Source organism: Struthio camelus, chromosome Z, assembly GCF_040807025.1.
Source record: "Struthio camelus isolate bStrCam1 chromosome Z, bStrCam1.hap1, whole genome shotgun sequence".
NCBI lineage: Eukaryota > Metazoa > Chordata > Aves > Struthioniformes > Struthionidae > Struthio > Struthio camelus.
The window spans coordinates 26,230,395-26,250,346 of record NC_090982.1 but is presented as its reverse complement, the minus strand read 5'-3'; the positions used below and the strand labels follow the sequence as shown (position 1 = coordinate 26,250,346).

The 19,952-nt window shown below is 39.7% G+C and overlaps 1 protein-coding gene across 5 annotated transcripts in view; it reads left to right on the top strand.

Moving 5' to 3' along the window:
• The window catches only part of TRPM3 (transient receptor potential cation channel subfamily M member 3), a 475,637-nt gene that overhangs the window by 378,742 nt on the left and 76,943 nt on the right, over nt 1–19,952 (top strand). For all 5 annotated transcript variants that reach the window (XM_068927053.1, XM_068927051.1, XM_068927052.1 and 2 more), the window contains exon 8: nt 3,499–3,622. In XM_068927053.1, coding sequence (XP_068783154.1) covers nt 3,499–3,622 — 124 coding nt within the window. The remainder of the gene's footprint in view (nt 1–3,498; nt 3,623–19,952) is intronic.

Genomic DNA, 19,952 nt, shown 5'->3' with positions numbered 1-19,952 from the left:
TACACTTCAAAATATTTTATGCATCAAAGCCTAGCAGAAAGATTATAAAAATACTGTCTTCATCTGATACTATTTGTTTTTAAATATGAAGTGTACGGTTTTCTGAGGGGGAAGTATGCTGACTTTGAAAGAAGACATGATCATAGAAAATCAGTCTGGTAAACTGAGGCATATGACGTCTATGGAGCTTTCTGTATATGGAAGCATAAAACGTCGTGGAGTCCGCTGCATATACTGTTTTTGATGTTACAGACGGAAAATCTCCAATGTTTTAGGTAAGAATTAAAATCAAAAGACTGTAGGGTCCATTTCCTTTACCAACAGCCTAGAATTAGGAATTGGTAATATTAAAAATGTGTGCTATAATTCTATGTGTAGTGAATACCGTTGTTTTTGCATAGTGGATAAATTATTGCACCTGGAAGTTATTTTTTTCACAGTGGTCTGTGAAGTTACCTGTTTTACATGCATCAGGTTTGGTATATGCGTCATAGACACAGACATTTTAATAACGTGGCACAGGCTGTATTTGTCCCAGCTGGGTTGCACATCTGGTATCTTTGATTGGAGAGCTTCTAATTTTAATGGATTTCTACATGATATAGTCTTGACATGAATGTTTTCAGTTTCCACAAATCTTGACTCGGCTATGTATACTTTATTAGAAGGCTTGCTATTTTTTTCTAGTTCTGATTATAATTAGTAGTTTTCTGTCTCACAGGGACATTGAACAGGAAAATAAGTCTTGGCTATAGAGCCGAGATATTAAAATAAGTACTTTGTAAGGCTAGAAAACTGCATAAGTCAAATAGTGATAACAAGCTTCTGGGCAGTGATACTTTGAGATGTGTATCCCTGTAATTAGGAAACCACCTTATTGTGTGGATTTTTTAGAAGAACTCTATAACTTTCTGTGGAACTTACTTCATATGCTATTTAAACTTATGATATAGTATGGTTTCCCATAGCTATAATTCAGGAAAAAAAGAGATGGCTACTTAGGACGCCTTGGGAGCAAACCCTGAGGACTTAATTGTGCTTTCACTCAATGCCTGTCAAAGCAAATTTCTCTTGCTTCTGTGCTTATTGGCTTCAGACAAAGCTGATTGTATTAAATGAAACTTCAGATTTAGGTTCTAAACTTTTTTTTTTTAAGAAAATACGTCATGACGAGAAAATAGGATGAGCTTTATCCCATGATCCTTGGAAACCTTTGTGAAAGCTTCTGATTTCAAATGTTTGCAAGTACGCATTTTGTCATACACTTCACATTGTTTCCAGTGGAAGTAAGAACTTTATTTAAACCTCTTATTTAGGACTGTCTAGTTGATACTTTTAGAAAATTCGCTCCTTGTGATTGTCCCCTTTTCCTTTTCTTAGTCTGAAGGCTGGAAAAACAGCTAGTTCTGTACCACTTACATTTACAATGATGGCTCCTTTCCACACCATTTTAAGTACAGCATTCTTAATTAAAGCAAATTTCCAACTGATTTTTGTAAAGACCTCCATAAAAGAACTTCGGAATTTGCATCACATATGATTTACCAATCTGCAGCACAAAACATGTTAGACTGGGGAGGCCTTAACTGGCTGGAATTATAGGATGCTCTTCGGGGTGTCAGCCTTTCTAAACTGGTTCTCTCCATGAGAAGTGAAGACATATTTCCGCCTGTGCCAACAGGTGCCTTAGATGCAACTCAGGTTTCAAAGAACTCTGACACCTTGTTTCATGCTTCCATGTGCTTGTAGCATCCTTCCTTCTACACAGCGGGTGAGGTTATTTTTCTTGTTTCCCCACATACAGAAAGTCCTCCACTGCCAGCTCTGCCTGCTGCCCCCAGAAAGAGGGCTTGTGGTTTCCACTGACCTCGTCATATGTCCCCTTTTTGTGTGGAAAGTGGGTCATACGGGGGCAATGAGTGCTTACACAGTGAGTGAACTGGAAATGCAGTGCTGTTGCCTCTCCAGGATCCTAGGACAGCTGGGGCCATATGGAAACTCTCCATTCAATAATAGCCCTTAAGAAAGAGTAGAGAGAACAGTGATGTATGGTGTGGTGTAAAGCCCTGTTTTAATTCATTTTGATCCTAGCCAATTGGCATTAGTCTTGCAGGTTTCTTTGTGTGGTGGAAGACCTACTCAACACAAAGATATTTACATCCCCTGTCAAATTTGCAGTAGAGAGCATGTGCACCCCGTATGCCATATACTCTTCTATGCAGCTCTTTCCTATCCCTCTTTCTTATCCCTGCTCATTATTCCTTCTAATGACATGTTTGCTCTAGGTATGATGACAAGATGTTTGAATCATACCTTAAATTCAATTTTGTAGTGAATTACCTGCAGTTTCATTCAGACTTCCTTGCTCCACAGAGGTACAGGTGACATTTACCAATGGTATGAAATAAACAGGGTTTTGGTCTTTATTATCCAAAAGCAACTGCCAGAAGCAAACACTGACTTTTACATACTGCACTGCTTCTGATAATTCTTTCCAGTTGCTGCAGGTCTTTAATCATAAAGCTTTGTTTTTCTGCCGTTATAAAATATGACCGATGAACATTTACTGATTTTCATATCCCCAAATGATTAACATTGATTTGTCCTTTAAAACATTCTTTTTCCGCTAATTTCAAAAACTCAGCTACAATATTCTAAGTGAGAAAACTGCGATAGTGCAGAAGTTTTCACATTTCACAGGATATATATCCTAAATTACTGAGCCAACTAGTTTGTAAGACATTAAGAGTAGCAGTGTTTCCTTCAGAACAGTCTTGATTAGGCTCCCTGATAGCAAGGGCTGAGGTTCAGTTACTGATATTCCATGTAATATTACTATTTCTCTCTGCTCTCAGTCCACTTTTTGTAAATACTAACGTTACCACTTAGGAGGCACATGAATGTGGAAGGTCAGCATAAACAAAATTCTGGAAGGTCAGCATAAACAAAAGCAAAATGGTTTCTTTGGGTGGTTTCAGGAGCAGTGCAATAATCTTTGTGCTTTTCTTACCTTACATCAATGTAGTAAGATGAAGTTATTGGAATACTAAAGCGAAAATCAAAAACACTGACCCAGTTTCGTAAAACAAACTAGGAGTTAAATTCTGCTAATTCCCTGGTAAAAATGGGTGTTCTGTTCAACTACATGTGCTAATGTCCCTCAAATCCCAGGCTGACAGTGTGGTTCTTGTTTTCATTAGGAAATCCTACAAAGCTGATAGCTTGAATGACCTCCTGTCATGCAACATCTGAGAACAGAAATGAAAGCTTTGGAGATGGGAGCCCGCATATGATGGTCAACATATTTTTCTAGGACAATGTTTTCAAGTTTGTCTCTGATGCTTTCAGCAATTCCTGCCCTTCAAACCTGGCCAGAACAACTTTCAGTGCTTTGCTAACTTCTTGCTTGAATTTGCAGCATTTTCCCTTATGACTGTTTTTGCTGTCCATTTTAGTAACAGAAATTTCCTTTTTCTCTTTTTTTTTTCTGAATTTCAGACTCATTAATGAGTCTTTGAGGGACCAGTTGCTAGTTACCATCCAGAAGACGTTCACCTATACCCGAACGCAGGCGCAGCACCTCTTCATTATCCTCATGGAGTGCATGAAGAAGAAGGAACTGGTAAGTTCAGACCTTCCTTAGCAGAGAAGAGAAACCTCACTGCATTGTTTGGATTGAGTGTTTCAGGAGCGTTCTGAAGGATTTTACAAATCTGATAATGGTGATCTAAAGTCTAAAAGGTATAAGGGAAGAATGTAGTATTCCCAGATCTGATCACTATAGTAGACTTCCGTTTGCTTTACTCTGTTTCCTGATATAAAGTGATTACTCCAATAATTCTCCTCCCTCTGTAAATTCCCCTATATTTACTTTGACAGGACAAAATATAGCTAATAGAACATGGATATTATTACTTTTCAGTCATTCCCAAGAATACTGTGATTAAAATTCTACCACCTTCAACTCTCGAAACCCTCAGAAGAAAGTCTAATTGTGTATCTGTCAGTGCAATCATATTTTAAACATACTGTGGAGATACTGTGCAAGTATCACTAGGGCTGTTATTTTATTATGGAGATGTGTGAAAGGAAAAGAAAACAGCTTGTCTCCAAGGATCCTGTTCTGCAGTGGCAGGCTATCACTTTATACATACTTATACTTTCTAGGTGAACACAAGATCTTTCAATAACTTCTGGGAGCTCCATGAGGCTGTTTTTGTAGAGGCATTTCTGATGCAAAATCGCAGTTTAAAACGGTTGGAATTAAGTTCTAGTAGCTCTTATTTCCTGCAGAGTAACTGAATAAACATCCTATTTTGTAACTTAATCCTTCTTCTAAGGTCTGTTTCCAATTCATATCACAGCTCCCTGAAATTCCAGGTTAACAGCCTGCAACACTTTGTGTAGGGTAATGTTCGAGAGAAAAGATAGACTCAGTTTTTTATACGTGTTTCTTTTTCTGAAGTTATTTCAGTTCTCTTTAATTTCATCCTCTGTTGTGCCTTTTAATTTCAGTTGAAAATAGGACATGGAGTGAATGATACCAATGCTTGTGGGTGTAGTAAAGGTTAGGAAGGGTTAATAGGAAGGCTGGTCCTTTTAGCCAGAGCTTTGCAAAACAGCAGAAGATATTCCTTTTTATGATTTAACTTGCCAAGTGGGCAGTACCCTGGTCACTAACCAGCTGCTCATGCATCCATCAAAAACTAGCCAGCCTTCCTCGTTCATAACTAGACATTTATACATATCATAAGCACATGGCTTTTACCTAGGAGAGCTGCAGGAGGGGGCTGTCTAGGACAACTTTGCAGGAAAGACATAGCAGCAGCATTGCGGCTCCACTCTGCTGTTGCAGCATAAATGGTTAATGGAGCTGATCTGGGTATTTGCCCATTTATCAGCACGCCCCATGGGCTGCTTCCTCCCACAGCCAGAAATCAGATGAAACGGTAACCCTGTGCCTCATACAGCTTTGGTGCTGTAAATGTACTCATTTATGTTAATATTTTTAATAATCATCATGTAGATGTACAGGGCCTACATAGGAGGAGGAAGGAATGATAGAAGAAAGGAGAGAACAAGGAAGGGAGGGAGGGAAGCAAGCAAGCAAGAAATCAGGAGAGAAAAAGAGAGAGAGAGAGAGAAATAGAGAGACATTGACTATGTGCAACATGCAATTCTAGCTTATTGCAGGCCTTTAATTCCAGACTTAGTTGTCAGGCTGTATTCAGACGCTGCCACTGTGAAGTTAGCTATGGAGTTTTCACCTGCTGTTAACAAGTCAGGATTTTTATTCCAGGCAAGGTAGTGAGTGCATTTGTTAAATGTTGCTTTGCAGTTGTGTCACCTCTGTCACCATTTATACTCCTCAGCCACCTCTCCTGTGCAAAGTCAGCAGCCAGGTGATGGTTTGGCCGTAGTTAGATGTTTTGAGCTTGAGTTTGTAACATTAACCCAACTATACACAAAGGGAATACGTTAAAACAGTGTTTCTCTCAGGTATCTCAGCTGCATTGTGTGTGTGCAAATTTTAACATTAGTAGGCTGAAAAGATTCTCTACCTGCGGTGCAGTTGTTAAGCTAATGGTATCCGTAAGACTCATGATGATGCAGATGAATGTAGAACAATGGCAGTATTCATAATGATGAAGGTAGCATTGCCAGAGGAGTGTAGATGGCCTTGGAGGTGTGAAGTACTACCAGGAGTGAGTGGAGGCTTCACCAGTTCTACACAGCCAGATGTTTCCATATCTGCTCCAGCTCTTCTTCCTCCTCTGGCTTGACCTTCTGATTTTGTTGTGCATAAGACAAAGCACTGCTTGATGAACTGACATTGTCATTGCTCAGATCTTCCCTCTCCCAAAGCAAACAAATGGAACGAAAATGTGAAAGATTGTCCCTTATTAGAGCTCAGCAGCAGCCAAACTGATTACAGCTATTTTTCCTAAGCTGATGTCTCCCAGGCTATCTGGTTTTGTAACTGCTGAATTCATAAGTAGCAAAGCAGACAGTATGGGAGAGACTTGCCATACTACAGTAGGCAGCTAAACAAATAAATGCAAATAGGTGCAGACAAGAATATGTTCTTACGGTAAAGTACATGAATACAGCTGAATTACAGATGTGCAGAGGAAATTTCTAAAGAGAAAAGAAAATGCAAGTTTATCTGTGGAAAGGAATAAAAAGCTGTCTTTGAAAACAGGATTTCCTACTGTACCTACTTAGAATGTATAAATGACTGGCATCTCTTTTATAAACCTAGCAGAATTGTGGTGGCCAGGGAAAACACGTAATCATAACAAAGGTTACCCCCTTCACAGGAAATGGTTTTTTTTTATTCTGACATTTTGACATTCATTTTTAAATAATGGTCTCTGAATTGTATGTCTTACTATTTGATGCTTGTTTGATGAAGAGTGAGTCCATTTGCAGAGTAAAATCGGAGTACATGAACAGGGTGATGGTGTGAGGCCGTAGCAGATGAGAGACCTAAGTCTGTTAGGTCTGCAGAACGGAGCAAATTTCACCCCTCTGTTTAATGAGTGGGTTTAATTAGCTGTGCTAGTACTGCATGCATCCGAGCTTATATTCAGAAATATACTTGATCCAAGATGCTTAGGGAGGTATATGATATAAATACCTATTTAGAATTAAATAGAATATAGGTATCTGTACATGTAACTGTAGAATACAGAGGCAGGAGAGTGGCTTGTATATAATTTATGGAGATTCACTACTGTTACACTTACAAAGAATTTTTTTAAAATGTTTACCCAAAGTGGTTACTAAAATAAGAGCATGAAGGCTCATCAGAGCTAATTGTGCAGGAAGTAATATTGTAAAGTCCAGTCAACACCTTTTTTCAAAAATTATTATGAGCACTTTTTCTACCTGTTCCCATCTCCTCCGTGCAACTTCAGCGGAAGCTAGAACAGCAAATTTGATGATACTTTGTCTGCCACTAAGAAAAAAGAAATTGGGGAGGAAGGGAGTGAAAGGGGGAAATCTTAAGGAAAGAAAACAAAATTTTTCAGGTGGGACCTTTGCATTCCATATCAACTAGTCCAAAGACGCAATAAAATGAACTTCCATAAGTTAAAAGAGAAAAAATGAGAGAGAGAGGGAGGGAGAGAGAGACAGAGAGAGAGAGAGAAAGCAGAGAACAAGGCTGTCTCCAAGGCTGTTCTCTGATCTCTCACTTTTATTCTGGAGTTACCCTGCAGAAGTGAGAATGCGAAGAGCTGGCGAGGGCGTTCCCTGAGGATTTGGTCTGGCAGGGATGTCGCCTGCTGCAGTCCTCGTTCAGCCCCCTTGTCGATCGGCAGCTAGGAAGGGAATCCTTCAAGTAGCAGACTAGAAGAAAATTCTCTTCAGATGGTGTCTTAACACATGTTATGTTGGGTTATATCTCAAAAGTCTGTTTCCCGCTTTGCAAAGGAGTGGGGGGAGTTTTGTTTGTTTTTCTTTTCTATCTTAATAAATAAATTAGCCTTACGATTTGCCCTTAAAGACAGTAATTCTGGTTTTGAGCTATCTGGCAAATGCAAGTTACCCCACTGTTTCGAGAGTATTCAATCATTTTACAACTTAGACTGGCATATTGCCGGAGTGCCTTACTCCCAGGAAAGTTATGTGAGTTTTTGAGTCAGAGCCTGCTTTCCAGAGAGCTGAACGGGTCCCTCTCCAGAGCAGGAAGAGGAAGGAGGACGCTTCTTTGGGCAGCCATGGGGAAAAGCCCCTTTGGCAAGCCAGAGAGGTGTATGTCCCTGAAAAAAAATAAACTTGTTGCAGTAAGATACAGTTGTCATAGAATGTGTGCTTTGAAAGCAGTGGTTTGAGAGTGAGTAAAGCTAATCTTATCTTATTTCCATCTGATAGACAGAGGCGTGGATCAGGAAAGGTCCAGTCTTAGTCCCTTAGTAATTAAAAGATGGAACAAGTAATATCAGTGGTAAAGACTACATACTATCTGATGGTTACGTTTTTTGTTTTTTGGTTTTTTTTTTGCTACCATGACATTTTTCTGCTAAATATCTGAAATTCCAATTGCTACAGTAAATGAATTAATAGTGTAGTTGTCTATAACTCCACTACAAGATAGGTTCTCAGAAATAAGAGCTTATGGATGGTGGACATACATAGGTTTATACACACCAACAGTTTGGCGTGCAGCTGTAAGCCCCAGGAGCTCCTTACCACCTAGAGGCCACAGGATACAGTTTAATTAGTTTCTTCCTAAGAGGGAAACAAGAAAAATCCATCTCTATTTCATGTCAGCGTGTAATGGATATTTTTCCCTTGCCTACCTGTTCTCTGCCACTCCTGTGGCTGGGTGGTGTGGTCAGTGTGACAAACATGATTACTGTGCGGGTATAGCATAAAACCTACAGCTGCTCTGTTTGACTGAGAATATGGTGCTGCTGGAATAAACAAAACAGGTTTCATGCTAAAGTAGCTGGGCACAATGAGCTGAGACCAGGACGGTGTGAGTCATGAAAATGCTTACTATTTATTGGATTTTTGTCTCAAACAGAAATGGAACCAAACTGTCCAGAAATACAAAAATTCAGTGTATGAGTGGCTTGAGTTGCAAAGCTAACATTCATAGCCTGGTTTTATCTTACTAATATAAGATTTTGACTCAGTTCATCAGTTACTTTCCCAAAGTACTGACGGGCTAGTGAGCGATTTAGCAGTTTCTTTTCCATTTGAACTATTAATAAGCTTTATTCTTCTCCAGAGCTTTCTATTTTATTTGACTGAAAAGGCTGGCGCAAACCTGTCAGTGTGTCTGGAAGAGTTTATACTGGTAAAAGCTTGCCCTGGTCATGTGGTGGCTATGAAAAGAACTGTGCTTTTCAGCTTGATGTATGGGTTCAGTGAATTAGCAATCTAATTAAAAGTTATTTGCAAGTGTTCATTAACATACATGTAGAAACGTTTTGAATGGCATCTTAGCTAAGTCAACTGGCTTTTAATATGACCAGGATATTTTCTCTTTCTTTCCTTGAGGCTTCTCAAAGGTTAAAATAGCTCACTGAACTCCATTTTTTTGCATAAACAAGTAAACAAATAAATTATTTCAGTTAAAATTTCTTAACGCTGATGAAATCCTTTTTTCTAGAGAAGGTGGAAGGTGGTAATTTCGCAAACAGTAGAATCTTGGTTTCTGCAGAAATGTAGTTGCTGTGAATAGCATGTACTTGGCAGTAAAGATCTGGAGCAGGGGAACCCCATATAACTAATGATCTGCTGGTTGCTAGAACAACTGGACTTTTGTCCATCAAAACATTCTGTAAGATTTCCAGCATAAAGTGAATTGATTCTAATTTTTATTTTTCATCTTAGTGGAGGGGCCAGTCCTGTCACGCATTGACCATAGCAACTTTCCTTAATTTTCATTAAAATTAAACCTCCAATCCTATCATTTCCAGCCAACAGGATTAGTCTAGTATGTAGGTCCTACCTCCGTAAATATGTGTTAAAATTGTGATTATAGGGAGGTTTTACATTCCATAAACCTTATTTGATTAGTTTTTGCTTAGGAAATAAACCTTTTTCTAGCTGAAATTAGTTGGGGTTTGCCACTGACTCCACTGAGAGCAAAATCTGATCCTAGGCCCAAGTTTTTGTGTCTTGTGCTTCAGTAATGCAGAGAACAAGTTCCATGGGCAAAACAACTACTTGCATCAAAAAGGAGACAAAGGCAGCTGTTGTATTACACTGAAGCCTTGAAAAGCTTTTGATCGTAGCAGTCACTTTTCAACTGGTGGCAGATGAAGTAGGGCTTCTCCTGACAGGAAGTACAAGAATGTCAGACTGGCTGTCAAAGCAGAAGTGTGCAATTTAGACAGTTATTTGATCTGTCCAGAACCTCAGCTGTGCCATCTTCAGCGCAAGTCTGCAAAGACCAATAGCCCCTTTGTAACTTGAGCCACTTTGAGAGCTACAGAAAATCCCTGATCTGTTGCTTACATTCAGTAAGCGTGAATTTTCTGTTCTGTTTGCTGCATATTCCCTGCCCAGTTATCACAGATAGAGTTACCTAGTAGAGAGTAATGCAACTTCAGATAAATCTCTTCCCTTCCTATGTATTCTGTGATTAAAACTGCATCTGGAGAAATTAAATTTAGAACGTTTCTGTGCCCTTTAAAAGCGTATGTTTGTGAAGATGTCCATTGTCCTATTCACACTACTAACAAGTGATTCTGTAAAATGGACACTGAATCGTTACAGAGCTCTGCCATTTGCCCCAGTTTAGGCAGAACAGCAGCCTGTGGCACAGCAAGTTTTGCAGCAGATGATATAAGCGAATCAGTAAGTTGGCTGTACTCAATACAGGTTATGTGCTACACATACTGCTCAGAAACCTTTCTCACTCCCTGACCCTGTGGCGTCCAATGAGTTGTAATTTCTCTTGCCCTTTTTTTGGAAAGAGAATTTCCTTGTCTCTTGCCCCAGGCAGGGCAGAAATCCTTTCTTTACTGCTGTAATAGCTAAGAGGCATGGACTAGTAGCTTGCTGTATGAGATGCAGTTTCTGTGTAGATGCAACATCTGCAAATTTGCTGTGCTCTATGCTTACCTTACAATAAATGAGATGCCTTTGCCAGGTTTTGCCTGCTTAGTATCACGAGCAAATTGGCTAGAAAACTAATAGTTCGTGGCTATTTTTGCTGATTTGTTTCTGGGTGTTGTCAGGACTTTGATGTCAACTTAAATACAAACTAGGCACATGCCTGCATCATTAATGGCAAAGCAAGCTGGATTTCCATGTACTACCAAGGTTTCTGATAATAAATTGCAAAGTGAAATTAGAAAGTGAAGTTTTAGGTGGAGCAGGAGTACGGGTCCCCAATCTTAATACCTTTCCCACCTGCTGAACTACAACACCTTCCAAGGTCAGTGTTTTCAGTTGAAATTGAAATTGGAAGACATATTTGTGCGTGGAAGTCCTACAGATAGTGTTGTTTAAGACAGTGACTTGCAAGTCATAGTTTTTGAGTATATACAGCAGTTGGAATGATGAAATGGGAGTTTTGTTCCCTTAAAATCACAGAATACTAGGTCTGTCTGTCTCAGTGGTGAACTCTTGGCGTCACTCATGACTTCTATATTAACCTTTGGCTTGAATAACAATTCAATTTTACAGTGGTTACTAGCTGTGAGCAAGAGATGAGTTATGGGTTAAATTGCTAATTAAAAGCCCTGAATGACACTAGCTTACTTGGCTGTTTTTTACAGAAATTTTCCTACCCAAGATTCATTATTTAGCAAGAGAGCAGAGAAATTGAGAATCTGAGGTTACCTGCCAGAAGGAGCCTATTTACCAGCAATATCTAATGCTGTGATTTGCTGCCAGTTCATAGTTTCTCAGAATGAACTAGTGGGACACGTACAGCTGTAGAGAGAAGGGGATACAAACATGCACGCAAATACCAGAGGTAGCTGAGTCTCTAAAGTGTAAAACAAAACTTTAAAGGTATGCAAATGGGTCTCACTTGGAAGATCAGACAGGCAGAGATCAAAGTTGACTCTGATCCCTCCAGTCCATGGCACAGGTGCCTGCTGCTCTGCCAGAAGAGTGTTTTCCAGCAGAAACACCGGTCTGATGGAGTTATATTTTCTAAAGGTGGCATGTAGCGTCTTCTGCAAGTGCATTTTATAGAGGCTTCTTCCAAGAACATGCCGTGCACCCAGAAGAATGGCCCTGTAGGATCCCATACCTGTTCTTGTATTGTTAGTATATCAGTGTCTGTGGACAGCAGCTGCTGAACTCCAGTATATTAGGTTTCAAACGGTTGTAATTCCTGCTGTTTGAGATTCAGATGACAAAGTCTAGCAGATATTAAAGCATCTTTATTTTATGCATTCATGTCCCTTTTTACTGTTAACATGTTTTTTAAAAGTCTGTAAGAGCAGCTTGATTCTGTGTCTTCTCACGATTTCTCTGAACACTCTCTACGGAAGAGATGGTGGAAGTGAACAACATCACATTGACTTCACTTTTCTTTCCTGAAGTAGAGTGCTGGAGGGGCTCAGGATATATCAATTTTTTAAATAGAATGCCCATTTCTTCTCCAAAAACCATCTGTCTTTCCTCACTATATTTGCCCAGTTTCAGTGTTGCAAGTCTACATGGAATCACATCTATTTGTGTCTATCATCATAATCCGTTGATGAGTACAGCCTAGTAGTTTAAAGCACAGTCTCTAAATCTGTTCCCCTGCTTACATTCTTTGTGACTTGCAATTTATATTTATTCATGTTTCTTCAACTTTGAAATGAGGAACTGATATTTCACTGCCTGAACAGAGAGGTAAATGGCCTAAGGTATCAATTGCAAGAAAGCTGCTGTACAAATGAAAAGGCTTGTTTTCAATACTTTTACTGTCAGTACTTATTTGCTGTCATTTATTCCACTGGAAAATAGGAATGTCCCCTTCCAAAAGGAAAGGCTTCAAAGGGACATGCACAGTCTGCTTACCCAAGCTTGGAAACACACAGGCTAGCTGAAGAGCTTCATGGCAAAATATAAAGTTTTTTACATGGGGCAGAGCTGTGAGATTTCCATAGCCTTTTCCCTTCAGTCGTTAAGTAGTTGACACAGCTGTCTCATCCTAGAGCAAAAGCTACCAATTACAGGAGAAGCCAAACATTGACAATATTTTTTGTCAAGCAATTTTCAGTGGACCTGGATGGCTTCTGAACTGCGGAACTGCTGCCTTTCTTATAAGCACTGAAATTGTTGTTTGTTCCCTGCCTGCTTTTTAGCAGATAATGAGTCTATGACAAATTATGGGATCAAAGAAAAATGTGAAGCGTGGCAGTGCTGCCACAGAGTGGAAGAAAATGTAAAATTTCTGCAACTTTACAGCCAGCCTTCAAACTTCTCCCCTCACGTATCTGCTCCCTCTTGTTTCCTCATCTGGAATTCTCTTTCTTATTCCTCAGAATAGCGCACCACTTGATTTAATTTTTCCTTAAAAATTCCTATTGCTAATCTTCCTGTTGCTGCATTTCCCCTTATTTGACCGTCTCCTTTCTTCCAGCTGCTTACCTGCTCACTTTGATCTTTATTATGCTGTTTTTCCACTGCATTAAACAGGATTATTTATTGCAAGAAGAAAGGAAGTGTTTTTCCCCTCTTATCTTAACCATTTTGAGGCTTTGCATAGCTGACCTATTTAATGGTTTGTTTTATTAAACTCTGATCTTTCTTTGTTAGGGAATTTTCCCCTGAAATATTCAGGTAGGCCTAGCTAACTTATAAGTGCTAAAATGCACTCCAGAACAAGTTGCCTGTTTCACTGAACCCATGCTCTCAGCCAGAATTGTTTCAGAATATATTTACAACTGTGAATGCTTCTCTGTAGAAAAGGGAGCTATTTCTTTTTGACTTATGTAACTGTGAGGCATTTACAAACAATTTGTTTTTTCATAAGAAGTGATATTTAAAGACATTTAAAAAATTTTGGAGAGAGCAAAAAAAATCACTTGAATGCAAGTTATATCACTATTCCCCCCCCCCCGATATCATAGTGAAATAATGATGAAAAATGCTCCCAGCTCTGAAAGCATGAATAACTTGCAGCATTTTTAAGATGCCATAACTACAGTATATAAAGAGAGTACGGTTGGCTTCTTTCTCTGCTCTCATCACTGCTACATGTGTCTTCAGCTATCCATTGTATAGTCAGCAGGCGCAGTCAATCTGAGGTGCAGGGAATAATTGGTCTTCTTTATCTCCTTCATGAGAGAGAGCAAAATGCTTTTCAGTGCAGCTGGGCACGGCGTTCTGCCTACCGATTTGGCATTGTTTCCTCTCTCTTCAGATAAATACCAGCTAAAAATCTGAATATATTTCAGCTGCTTCTTCTCACTCTGAAGTTGTTGAGGTTAACCCTAATTTTAAAAAAGAAGTTAGCAATTCATATTCAGTCCCAGGCCCTCACACTGGCTCTGAATGGAAGATGCTCTGCAGCCTCCAGGATGTTTTCATAAAAAGCTGCAGAAAAAAAAAAGCAGTGTGATGAGAGGGAAGGACTCAATTTTAGTTAGAAAAGGCACTAAAAGAGGAAATAAGTATGCCAGTAGTTGGGAAGGATCTTTATGCTGTGTAATTAATCTCATGAAAAACTGTTCTAAACTATTTCAAAACAGTTTTTCAAATCAGTTCTCATCGCATGGCCTGGAGAATTTTCAGTTAGTGATATCTGTGGCTATGGCCCCTTCCTGTTGCTCTCGCTTCTCATTTTAGGAGTAAAGTCAACTTCACCCATGTAGAATAAAAATGTGTTTGCAGTGTAGTAGCTTCAACTGCTGAAAGTGTTATCATTTATATGTTCTACTAGACCTGAATATATCAAATGGTGACACAGCTGTGCTAACTCAGAGAAAAGCCTACAAAGCAAAATGAGCAAGTTTTTGTGTCAAGAAATTTTCAGTAGGTCTGTATAACTTGCTCATTATAGGACTACTGCCCTCCACACCGTGCTGTTTTTGTCTGTCTCCCCCCACCCAGTCCTGTCCACTCTATGCACAGTAGCTTCACCTCACCCAAATTAGTAAGGGGCAGAAAAGTCAACAGTTTACTGTTTACAGAAATTTTACAGTTAAATTATTGCAGCCTACTCCCTCTCCCCCTACGTAGGTGAATACCCATATTACTGCTAGGCTTGTATCTCCTATGACTTCATTTGCTTTCTCTTTGAAGAAACTCCTCAACATCTATTTGATATATTTGATCTTAGTTAGACCTTTGATTTGGCAGCTGCCGTTAAGTGGACCACAGGTGCATATTGCATATGTGCCGTCGTAATTTGTATTTCCAAGGCGATTGTGCCTTTACATGCATGCAGAACTTGGAAAACCCAAAGTTCCAGTGTAGTGTGTGTGTGTGTCTCACGGTGTACAAATCATTTCTGAAAGTCTAGTTCGTATTTACTGCTTTGAGATAAAACAGTATTACCTGGTTTTGCCTATAGACGTGCAATGCAGTATCACTGTGAAGGGAAGCAAACAACAGAATGCAACATATTAGGCCAAATCCACTCTGCTGAGCTGAAAGCTACATAGGGAAAAGGGAAAGGAAAGGAAAAAGATATCTGTCAAGCAAGAATAGAACTGGTGCTGAAAAGAAAGCAGAGCTGTTTTAAAATGAGCGCTTTCCATGAACAGTCTAGGGTCAGATAATCTCTTTCTCCTATACCTCATTGCTTTCTATCCTGCCGCTTTTTATCTTCATCTCTTTGTTTTTTGCTTACTTGCTAGCTGCCTTGCCTGAAAATTAGGTTTCTGCCCTGCTGGACTGTAATTATTGCTGCCAAGAATCAGTGTGCTGCAATCGTTGTGCTTGCAGAAAAGGTCTGTTTTGCCTCAGTGATTTCCCAGCACATTTTCCTAGGAAGAATTAGAACACAACTAGTTTTCTTCCTGGAAGTTAATTGTGTTCACACAAGATGTTTCACTAAAATTTGCGGTCGGGTAGGGGGGAGACCTTACTAGTTTTTTTTTTCTCTCTCTCTTTTCCTGTTTTTAAAGGCAAGCCTTGTCCTGGGAGGCAGGTTTTGTGGAGGCAAATGAGAGGCAGTTCTCTGTGCTGCATTCTCTCCATTTTTTCTAGGAAAACTGATGCAACAGTTTGGCTAGTGGGTGTCCATCATCCATCCACCTCCCCAGGGCAGTGCTCCTCCGAGCAGCCTCTCAGAGCTGGTCCTCCCTGCCCGTCTCCCACCACTGCTCCTCTCCTCACCTAACCAGGAAGGTTCCCTCTCGTTCCTGTAGATGTTACCGTCAGCCTTCCGCTTATATAAGGGTACATAAATGTGAGTCACCTGGGTTGGAAGTACATGCTGTACTTTGCATATAGTGATGGAATATAGTATGGAAAGGAAGCCATAAGACAGATTTAGCAAGAATGCTGCTTTGCAGCATCTTGGTGTAACCTTTTTGGTCATTTGGAGGCATTTTTGGTTGTCTTTAAGTTTCCAGGGGTGTTTTTCATTCAAAGATTTAACTCCATCTTCAGTGCAGTGTAATGCAGTTTTGTATGTGTAAGGGATGTTAACATCAGCTCTTATTGTATTTGTAAAGAGGAGAAGAAAAATTTTATTAAAAAAGGCTTGTGCTGCTGTTGGAAGTCGCATTTGTTCACTGGGATGCCTCAGGCAATTATCTGCAACAGTCATTTTAAGTCAATAAATAGCATGAACACTGAGGAAGAAAAAGAGGAAATCGAAATAAGAGCAACCCCAAGGCCCCCCAAGGTGGTAGTGGAGGAACAAAAAAAACTGTTGTTTTAAAATAATTCAGTTCAGCAGTTCTAAATAACTCAGTTCAGCAGTTGGAACTACCAGCCACACGGAGGACATAATGTGACCCAATCCCTTTGAGGAAAAAAGGGTACTTAATTTTTTGAATTTTTTTCTTCTTTGAAGGTAAATTGTTTTTTAGGTTCAAAGGGAATGGCTGAGCAGGTAAAATGGCAGTTTTTTGCTCTAATACAATTTTATTATGCTCAGAAAAATGGAATATAGAAATACTTTGAATTAGATGAGCATAAAGAAAATTGCTCACTTTAAAGTCATCTACTCTTTTTCCCCACAATGTGAAAAAATGGCTAGTGGTAGTCTGGCTAATGCTGCAACTCTTTCTCCTTGTTTTCTTTTGCTACAGTAAGTGAGTCTTTAGCATGTATTACTTTTCAAAATACTTTATCAGCTTCTTGTGTTTTATGTTTTTGTAATTAAATGGCCTGGATTACACATTCATGCCTCATTACATTATTTTTTCTTTTATTTTTTCATAGAAGTTGTACAGAAGCTAGGACTACAATAGACTTAGGATGACAGCAGGCTTAAACATAAAGTAGATCTTGTTAAAGGTAGATAGTTCTTAGGCTCTGTGTCACTTCTCTTCTTTCAAATAAGAAAAACTTTTATTATTCTCAGTGACAAATTGTCAGGAGGTTTACTTAGACTGTAATTTCCTGCTGTTTTCCCTTCCCAGTAGCAGACATGTTTATCCAGTTAGAGGAAGCTGGAAATAGTTTATTGCACCCAGACATTTACCTTTAGCACAGTAGTTTTATAAGAGTTTCCAATAAGACTCAGGTCAGTGTCTTATTTTAACAGCACTAGTGGAGTATTTCTCAGTTTTCTGCAGTTTTACCCACCAGAGAACCTCAGAATGGCACCTAGTGAGACCTCAGACATAGTAAGGACTCTGGAAACTAGATGAGGATATTGCAAACAAACAAAACACTGGACAAATTCTAAAATTCTTACTTGTTAACTGGGAGAAAAAATCACAGGTCTGTAGCAAGATAGGCAGACTGATTCTGAGGTGACCTAGAAATAATGGACATTTCTCTTGCTGAGTAAATACTTCAGGATGTGTCTCTATGTCCTCGTTCCTCTCACTATGAGAATTAAAGAATGCTGGAAGAATTATGAACAGTGTTTAAATAAAGAAGTAAATCCATATTTTAGGAACAATTTGCTATGTGTTCACAGCTGTGCTTACAAAGCTTAGAAATAAAAGTAATGCTTTCTTTCTGGCAAGGTGAAGAGAGCCTTGAGCATAAGGCATTAGTATCTCTTCCAATAACAAACCTTATATGCTTCTCTGTCTCTCTCAGTGTTTTACAAAATTGTTTATTTTCTTTTTTTATTCACGTTAAAATAAGACAGAAAAAAGAAGGGAGTAACATCTGCAGAGGCATTTCTGATAAAAGCTGTGAGAAAAGGCAAGGAGAATTGGCAGCCTTCTTCATTAATGAGACATTAAAGCACTATAGCAACCTGACATAAAGCCGTATTGGAGAAGCATTCAAGATCTGCCTGAGATCCAGGACTCCTCATGCGCTGCTGCTCTGGGACTTGAAACATAGCAGAGATATTCCTCAATCCATGTGCCTTGTTCCTGAACCATAAATCGTTACTGAAGGAAAATGGAAGCTGCAGCTACTTGGTTTGGTAGCAAACTGGTCTTGACAAATAGAGTAGAAGTGATGGTGATCCAAATGGTTCAGCAGCCAGCATGCTGTGCCTTGCCTTTCTGTCCAAAAAAAAATGTTGTGTGTTCAGAGCAGGCAAAAGTTCATAGTAGCAGTTGAGTATATGAGCTACTAAACTTTCAGTTTTTTGGAGCAAAATAGAGTGAGATTTTGCCTTGGTTCTGTCTAAAATTCTATACCTAATACAGTCTTGGGCAAGACACCCAAAATAATTGTAACTCTCATTTGACTCTGAGAAATCTTTCCATTCCCATCTCTAATTTAATTATTTATCTACTTTGTCTTTATTTTTACATTCTGGATTATGGCTTGGCCTCTTAAAAACCATAATGAAATGATAGTTACTGTGGACAGATGGGTTTTAATTCTAACATAACGAAAGTTTATAGCTCTACTTTAGTTTTGGTAGAGCAGCAATTTGTTCTGCTATGGTGGGTTCATTTTCCTGTGGGGGACAAAGGGAGGCAGGGGAAAGGGGTGAAAAAGAAGTTGGAAATTGGGGTTACATGTTGTCCACTACATGAAGCCTAGTTTTCCAGTCATGGTAAGCCTTCCAGTGTCTGCATTTTATCACCTTTTAACTACAGCTTATCTCACAAGCTGGAGGTTCACTGAGCATGTGTTTAGCCCATTTTTTTTCTTCCCTTACATGCTCAGTGCTCCCTTTGTTCAGTGTTTTCAGATCCCAATGTGCAAATTGCTTTACCTGGCCTTAAGGAACAAAACAGGCTTTTAGCCATACTGCAAACAAAGTGCTCCCAGCTGAGCTGTTCACCAGGAGCTGCCTGTTGATGCAAAACTGGGAAGGAAGTTGCCAAGCAGCGTGTGGATATTATGCTCAGGCTGTTTTGCAGCAACACTGTGTTCACCCACTTGTTTCCAATGGCTGCCAGAGCTGGCAGCAGCAAGGGAGACGTTTCTCTTTCGTGCCAAGGGGAAGGGAGGAAGGCTTTTTCTTCCTTCTGCCTCCTGACCCATCCGCCTGGCTGCTAACCTCCGCGGTGCTGTTCATCATCTGCAGTGTGGGAATCGCATCACGCGCTCGTACAGCAGAGGGCCCGAGCTCATCAGTTTACATTTGTATTGTGTTTGGGGGATGAGACATACACAGAAAAGCATATTGCTACCCCTGGAAGTATTACCTGTGCTGTGCAGGTCAGGAGAACAGGCACTGACAGGGAAAGTTTCCTTGCCAGGTACTGGGGAGATAAGAAAAGCTGTGATACGAGGGTGGACATCAAGTGGGCTTGCCAGAAACATCCATAGACTCTTGGGGGAGGAAGGAAGATAAATCGTTAAAGTATCATTTGTGTATAAATAAAGTGTCATCTCTCAGGAACACTTTCAAGGGTCAAACTGCATCAAATTTGAAAACCATCTAGTTGGGGCAGACACTGAATGTAAATGCTTTCTCACATTAACTTTTTTAGATGACACCTAAGTCAGTTGATTAAGTGAGCTAAGCCAGGTTGAGTGTGGTTTGATCCGATTTGTCTTCTCAGTGCCTAGTATTTTGTGCTAGCACTGAGGCCAAAATCTCTTGTTTCTCTTTGATCTCCCTGAGCTCCCAGGGTCAAGAAAAGGTGAAACAGGGGCAGCCTTCCTCGTTAGGACAGCTAAACTGAATTTCCTGAGATATATTCTGCAGGGATATTTCAGCTGGTAAACTGAAGCTTGTCACCAAAGTGCTGTCTTAGCCTTGGCCACTCTATACCTCTCCTTTCCCTGTTGCTGCATACTATTCTAGCACGCTGCCACAGTTCAGCGGTGCTATATGAGTAGGAATTTGGGATCTCAGGGGGCTAAATATGCAACTGAGTGTGAGTATAAAATATGATTGCATAATACTTAATTAAAGGTATCAATTAAACATTTATAAAGAAATTAGTTAAGTGATCGTGAATCGTTTGCATCTCCATCAAGGCAGCAGTAAT